Genomic DNA, 8,088 nt, shown 5'->3' with positions numbered 1-8,088 from the left:
AAGAGAACCGCGGACACGGTAAACATTTGACCAGTTGGACTAATGACAGAACATATACATACTTTGTTTGAGAAAGATAATTATCTGCGATCACAGAACTCGTGATGAACCTTCATAAAAACACACTATACATGAGTTCAAATAACTAGCTGCCATGGAAACATAACTTTTGTATGATATAAAGAACACCAGAACCAGGTTTGCATTCCACGTGTGCGGCTTCCAATCAGCAATGATGGGTGCACTGCGTGTGTTGCTGCTGCTGCTGCTTCGACAGGGTATGTGATCATTTAGTAGTATTTCCTCTTTGACCAGCACTCTTGCTATTTCCTTTCTTGAGCAGTGCTCGTGCTATTTCCTAATTATAAATGAGTGCGTTTTAACTCTCACCATCATGCATATATATTCTCGTCATATATCTGATGTTCGTATATTGAATTGTCCCAACACAATGTCCGTATCAAATCAAATTCCCTTCCTTAAGTAGCATTCTTGCATAACTATCTCCCGCCACAAAGTGGAAGGGGGATATAGGAATGGGCCCTGTCCGTCCGTCCGTCAGGTTTGGTTTCCGGAGCAGAACTAAAAACACATGACATATATCTTTATGAAACTTGGCACAAAGATACATGTAGGCTTAGAGATGAACTGATAGTTTGGGCTTTTTTGAAAACATAATTTTCATATGTCGGTGGCAACGACTTTGACTTAGACTAAAAATGGCGGTAGTGTTCGTTTCCGGAGCAGATCCTGAAAACCGTACAATATTTCTTGCCTTACCAGGTGTTTCTTGTTTAACGCCACACTCAGCAACTTTCGAGTTATATGTCGGCGGTCTGTAAATAAATCGAATCTGGGCCAGACAATCCAGTATCTTCCAAAGGCAAGGGACTGTAGAATAAAAGTTACAAAACCCTTCCCATGATCGTAAGAAATCTCTGCCAAAAGCAGTCGATTGTACAATTCCGACTTTTCAATGAACATGTGTTTATGAATCACTATCAAAAAGTGTTGATACCAGGGTGTTCGCGAAAAGGTGAAAAGCAGGACAACATTTGGCACAAGTCAAAATACGGAATTGCATCGGACATATAGTAAACTACGGTTATAACGAACTCAAAGGGACCACTAATTTTAGTTCGTTGTAGCCGTGGTTCGTTATATGCATATATACAGCATAACTACAGCAAATAGTCGGGACGAAAACGTAAGTTCGTTATATCCGGCAGTTCGTTGTTAGCGTGTTCGTTATAACCGTAGTTTACTGTACTTGTTACCTTGATCAAATAGCTTCTGAGGTAGAGCCGTGTGACGCTCTTTGCAATCTTGTTAGAAAGAGTATGCTTATGGTGGCCGAGAACATTCATTGCTTTCTCGCCTACAATTACTGCCGCGAGAAAGTAATGAAACGATAACACGAGTCAAGAAAGCGATAACACGAGACGAGAAAGCGATATCTCACGGTAAAGCTATTTTATCTCTTGGCCACTATAGGGTTATGTGTTCTATACGGTACAAAGTTCATTCGTAAAACAACAGTAATGCCTTGTTTACAAAAGCGACAAAAATCCTTTCCATATTAATTAGTAATCTCTGCCAAAAGCAGAGTCGATTGTACGATTCCGACTATATCATGAGCATGTGTTTATGAAACACTGTCAACAAGAGATGATACCAGGTGTTCGTTAAAAGGTGAACGTATGCTGCACCACCGGTAGCACCCGTCACAAACCCATGCAAAGGCAAGTCAATTGTTCACCTGCAAACACACGGGAACATATGGTACAAGTCAAAATAAGGAATTGCCTCAGACATTATTTTTGTCACTGATGCGTCAAATTTTGAAATGCCCTCTACATGTCTGCCATAAAACTCTTTGATAGCTCTACTGAGGCCTTGAATATTGTAAGCATGATCAAACAACTTCTGAGCAAGACTCGTATGACGCTCTTTGAAATCTTGGTGGAAAGTGCATGCTCGATTGTAACTCAAAAGTGAAGGTGAGATGGTCACGTGAAATGGGGTTTAACGTCGCGTCCAAGATTATTGCACTTATACTGAGACGTGCATGCACGACCAAGCCACAGTTGAACATGAATGCCCCTCTCAGACACAGTATACTGACTCCGAGCCGACCAGTCCTTGATTTAGCCCCTTATATTATTATTAATGCCGAGCGCCAGACAGGGTAACAACAAGTATCATCTTTTATGACGCGGCCGGTTGTCACAACGGTTGTCACGGGGGGCGGCTGAAAAGTTTTTTTCTTCATAAAAGCGAGCAGGGATTTTTCGAAACGTATTTCAAATTATACCATAGAGAGACTGTTAAAATTGTCTCACTATTCACTAACCATAATAACTGTACAGACGTTTTAAAACAATGCACGGATTTCTGCGAAGACTAATTGATTATTTAATGGCCCTCAATAGATGTTTTAAGGGCCCATTACGCCGTCACATAATCCGAGTTTTTCGAAATAAAAAAACAATTAAGAACGTTTCCTTTAGCGTGTATGTGAATCTTGCTAATTTACTACAATACAAGAAGGTAAACAAATGCGTGTACATATGCAAACGAAACAAGATTGGATTCTGTATCAGACAAATGTATCTCTACTACAAAATGTTGAAACGTTCTTGGTAACTATAAAAGGCAAAATAGCGGTGAACATTATAGAAATGGATCATTGAATATCAGCAAAAACTTTTTTAATGTACGACATTATTGGAAATATCGATTTCCCGCTCTATTGCTTTCTCGTTTTCTCGTTCAATCGCTTTCTCGCTTTATCGCATCATTCTTTCGCTTTCTCACGTCACTGCTTTCTCGCCTAGTTCTATCGCTTATACCTTATATAATGTACGGCATGTCCCCCCTGAAAGCGGTGCCCTGCCAAGACGATCAGATTGATATGTATTGTAATGAAGTGCTCTTACTTCGCAAAGAGCATCCAATGACTTGAATACGTTGATTAAAAAGATGAAAAGATTTGGAAAATATCCCAGTTGACGGTAGATTAAAATCTAGTCTCTGAAATGAACATATTTTAAGAAAAAAAACAGTTTATAGTAATATATGAAATATAATGAAAAGAAGCCAAGAGACTTTCCTCATTTTCTGACGGTAATCTAAATTTTCCAATATTATAGACTTGCATGGGCCTTATTGGATATATTTGTTTCAGGGACTGTGTGACCGACTGAGTTGATGGTTGAAATCTTCACGGCAGTAGTCATGTTATTAATGTTATATTTGAGATAACACTTTTTTTAGTAAATTATAGATTCTATTACTTTGGGGTTTGAGTCCCATCCGGTAATCGAACCCACACTCCCAGAGTGAGGCAACCAATCGCCAGCACACAAAGTCAGCGATCTGACCCACTCTAACCCATTCTTCGCTGTCTCTGTGTGCTGGCGAATTCAAGCCCAGTCCGGCGAGGGTGAAAACTGGACTTCTGTAGTCAGCTGACTCCCTTTCCTCGGGAAGATGAACCAGACAATCCAGTTATTGAAATAATGAGCATCGATCTACGCACTTGTGATACGATGACATCAACCAAATCAGCGAGCCTGGCCACCCGTTCCTGTTAGTCATCTTTTACGACAAGCATGGGTTACTGAAGACCGATTTTAACCCGGGTTAATAACTGTCAACAAAATGTCCAAACATGATTAGAATCAGCGGGTACTTGGACGGTTAACACGCACGTGAGGTCATAGATGTCATCCAACATTGTTAAAAAGGAAGGTGCGCTCTATTCCCATCAGACAAAGAAATGGACATGATTGGGTGACAAAAGGGCCCGCCCGCGTGTACCACTGTTTGAATATTTATAATGCTCGTTTTCAAACGCGATGTGATACTAATTTTAAAACTTGTATTGTACTGCCTCTTATGTCTTGACATTAACTGAATATACCACTATTTTCCTTATTAGAGCTCCTGGTGGAGTCCAAGGAGATTCGAACCAATGAGTCTGGTAACTGGGATTACATTACCAAACTCAGCAACAAAGGCATAAATGTTGCTGGGATGACCACCTTGACATTTAGCCACAAGGGCTGCGGCAAAGCCACTGTGGAACTATACCAACAAGGCTTTGCTGAAGACTCACTGGCACTGAAGTTCTCGCTCATGATAAAAGATAAAAAGTCTGGACACCGGTTTGGCAACATGAGGAAATGCATTCTCACTAAGACGAAAAACATGAACTGTAGTGACAAAATTAGAGCAACAATGACCTCCTCATGTGACGACTTTAAACCCTTCTGGATCAGCATGGCAGAATCAGGCATTTTCATGGTTGGAGAAGGATGCAAGCCTGGGAACAACACCTTGTGGAAACTATCCGACATTGGTTCCTTCAATCTTGGTGAAATTGGTTTAGGCTCTGATGATACCACTGAATGGAAATTCGGTAAGCAGATCTATTTCTCATTTACATTATTTATTGAAGGAGTTTGTACGTTTTCCTTTTCTAACATACATTATAACTATTTAAAAAAAAATCTTTACTATGGCTACATATGAAAAGAACATGTCTGTTGCCTTAAGATCATTTACCTTCCGGCCCAAATTCGCATGTAAAGGGAATCAAAGGAAGTGAAGGCAATCAAAGGAACTACTACAACTAGTTTAACCTCACATGTTTATATAATTATTCTTTATGAAAGGATAATCATTAGATATGTCAGTGTGATAAGTGTTTTAGGAAATGACTTCCATATACAATTTCTAATGTACGGCGACGTTCAATTTTGCAGTAACGTTCAAGTTTGAAACGTTGTAGGGCTACTCACATTCCCTTTTTAAGCTATAACCATAACATGTCAAAACATGAGTTGTGCTTGTTTGAGTGAGTGATTGAGTGAGTTTGGTTTAACGCCGCTTTTAACAGTATTCCAGTTATCACGGCGTGTCAGCTTAATGTGGGAGGAAAGCCCGAAGTGATGTAGGTCTCAGACGTTTACCACTTCGATGAAACCCACGAGCACGGGTATGGTGCTGACAAACCTAGAAACATAATCGGGGCGAACCGGGATTCGAACCCACAATCAAAGGTACCTGGCGTGCCCAAGGGACGCAACTCTGCACAGCGAATCGCGGCGCCTTAGGCGACTGCGCCACCCGTGCCCCCAGCCTGTTTGATAACAACTTACTATATGATATATCTTTAGTAGTAACAATGTATATGTAACTCTTATATATAATAACAGGTTTATCATGTGTATCGTGAGTACTCCCGCTTTTGGAGGATTGTGGCGTCACACATACATTGAAAATACTCCGATGATGGCTTAATTATGACATGGAGTTGTCTTTTATCAGTGAGTTAGATGTTTTACGATTGTTCTTGTGATTAGTGTCAGTGTCTTTTCTGCGTGTCAGCCAATAGTTCTTCACTTAAAGACAAGAGTGGTTTCAGTGATCAACATATATACAATATAATATCATGTAATTATTACATATGCCTGTAATTAAGAATATCCCAAGGAATTGCCATTTTAAATTGATCTTACTTCACTTGGGTTCACCCCTCTTTCTGCTCAGGTGAGGAATGTAGCGAAGCTGTTAGTGCATCTACCAGCCCCACCACTACTGTGCCAGTGTCTCACTTGCCCGTGCAAGTGAACCTACAGACTGTCAAAGAAAAAGGGTTTCTCAGGTTGAGCCAAAATGGAATTGCTGTAACCAGGTTATCAACCCTGTTTTTCGAAGTGACCTCTTGTGACAAAGGACAGCTTATTCTCCTTCCTGGAGGCGAGAAAATCGGCGACAGGGCCCATAAATTCGTAGTTCAGCAAACGACAACAGAAGGAAACGTTATTGCCAGGCATTTGAAATGCACAATACTAGGTTACGAGGACTTTGACTGTTACGGGAGTGTTTCGTACGCAATGGAGCCAATCTGCAATGAATATAAAACATTCTGGATCAGATTGAAGTCATCAGAGGTAGTGGAATATGGAGAAGGATGCAACCCTGAGAATGGTACCATGTTTACGTATACTGGTGAAAGTCCTTTTTCCCTCGGTGACATAGCAGTGAAGTCACGTGGTTCAGCCAAGTGGAAATTCGGTTAGTTTCATTTGTATGTAATTGCTAAATGGAGGACATATATTTCTTTATATGTGCTTAGTATGTTTTAGAAAGAGCTAATACTTGAGTACAGTATCCATTTCCAATTAGGCATATATGTTAAGGTTACTTGAACGGTCAGAAAACGGTACTAGGCAGATTGTGATTAGAACAGTGTCTCGAAGTAAAAGACAATTTCCTAACAGTATCCTCAAAACATTCGCGATCCCTAACGTTTTTGTTCAGAATATATGAATGAAAGTTTGCTGATTGTCAGCTCAATGTTTCATGTTGTAGTTAAAACAAAATCTATGATCATGACAACATCCATTATTGTGTGCACAATCTGTACCTATTTGGAGTAAACCTGGATTCGAAAATCATGACAGTAATGAATAAGAAATTGATATTTTCAATCTCACTGCATTGTGTTTGTGTGAGGAAATTACGCGACACATTTTTGTCCCTTACATATCTGTGGATGCTTATGCATTTATGCCAAACTGACATCATAATCCTTGCATAATATTCTCATTTGGTTTTCTATATCCTTACACTTAAAGGTTCTTCCGTCTGCAACAGAAGTCTAACTACAAGTACCATTGACGATGACGAAGAAGATGATTGGAAGGACAGGGATGATCCCGACATCAATGGGTCAGGTATAGAGGGTGGGTCGGACAACACTGAAAAAGCGGCGTCAGTCAGCAGTGGATCGGCGGGTGAAGTAGGGCCTGACAACGTGGGAACCGACGTATTTGGCGGGTCAGATGGCAATGAAACAGATGAAGAGGATGAATCAAGGATCAATGGTGACAGGGAGCACGCTGAAGGGGTTGAGCCAAACAACATTGGAACGAATGTTGCGGTTGACTCTGTCAATATTGAACAGTCTACAGCTGCAGAGGTAGGTTCAAATAATAGTGGAACAACGCAAGAGAGTGCACCTAACACCATAAAAGCAGATAAAGTGGGTGGATCAGTCAATGCTGAAACAACTGAAGAGAGAGGTTCTGGTAGTGTTGTAACTAATAATGGAGATCCCGACACCATTGTATCATTGAGATCGACAGACAGCCCTGGATCAGCGGGAAATGATGGTTTAGACCACAGTGGAAATGCTGGGGAAGGGGAGTCAGATACTAGTGGATCGGCTGGAGTAGAAGCGACAGACGTCAGTGTGTCACGGAGCGAGTTGGGCAACATTGAAACAGCCTTGGAACAAATCAACGAAGAAAGTGGTGTTACAACAGGCGAAATAGCTGCAACTGAGCAAACATCCGTCACGGTATCTGCACAGAGTGGAGAACTTGCAGATATGGCAGACAGAGACGAAGAAGAAGACAATCCTAATCTGTCCTCCATTCTAAAGTCTTTTCTAGATTCAGATGGGTCTTCAGCTGGGACAAGCACACCTTCTCTCGGTATGCTGCTGGCGGTGTGTCTGCATCATTTGTGGAACAGGCTTTTTGGCCAAAATGCTAACTAATTAATGTTATCTTTGATGTGGCATCATTCCTGACCATTGATATATAGCAATATATCGAGGCTTGTAATCAGATCAGAAATAAAATAGTATCTGCATCCCCTTATTTTAAATGCATACTTTGTGGTGTAGCAACCTTTTAAAGTAACATTGATATAGTGTTTGACACATATCTGAAATGGACACATTTAAGTTGCATGTTGTTTAACGTCACACGAAGCAATTTTCCAGCCATATGACGGCGGCCTGTAAATAATCGAGTCTGGACCAGCGATTGACATCAAGAGCATCGATCTACTTGTACGCAATTTGGGTACGATGACATGCATCAACCATGTCAGTGAGCATGACCACTCTATCCCGTTAGACGCATCTTACGACAAGCGTGTGTTGCTGAAAACCAATCCAACGAGGATTTTCACGCGGGACAAGCTTGGGTTGTCTATTCGAACCAGATCTTCACTGTTGACTCATGTTAGCGCCTATACAATTTGGTCTGGTGACTCGTATAAGGCTCA

General features: G+C 40.9%; 1 protein-coding gene across 1 annotated transcript; it reads left to right on the top strand.

The window, feature by feature from the left end:
* The first annotated feature begins 223 nt into the window (after positions 1-223).
* Positions 224-7,668, top strand: LOC124111260. The gene is made up of 4 exons (XM_046470909.2): positions 224-278; positions 3,944-4,423; positions 5,557-6,084; positions 6,648-7,668. Exons 1-4 carry the CDS (start codon positions 233-235, stop codon positions 7,571-7,573), a joined length of 1,980 nt encoding a protein of 659 aa, XP_046326865.2. The 5' UTR covers positions 224-232; the 3' UTR covers positions 7,574-7,668.
* Positions 7,669-8,088: the final 420 nt, after the last annotated feature.

This window comes from Haliotis rufescens, unplaced genomic scaffold (assembly GCF_023055435.1).
Source record: "Haliotis rufescens isolate VD_foot unplaced genomic scaffold, xgHalRufe1.0.p SCAF_6, whole genome shotgun sequence".
Taxonomy (NCBI): Eukaryota; Metazoa; Mollusca; class Gastropoda; order Lepetellida; family Haliotidae; genus Haliotis; species Haliotis rufescens.
Note: the sequence above shows the minus strand (reverse complement) of the source record. Positions and strands in the feature narration are given on the sequence as shown.

Coding starts and splice junctions, on each gene's coding strand:
- LOC124111260 (XM_046470909.2), top strand. CDS start 233: ATGATGGGTGCACTGCGTGTGTTGCTGCTGCTGCTGCTTCGACAGG. Junction 279..3,943: donor GCTGCTGCTGCTTCGACAGG/GTATGTGATCAT, acceptor TTTCCTTATTAG/AGCTCCTGGTGGAGTCCAAG. Junction 4,424..5,556: donor TACCACTGAATGGAAATTCG/GTAAGCAGATCT, acceptor CTTTCTGCTCAG/GTGAGGAATGTAGCGAAGCT.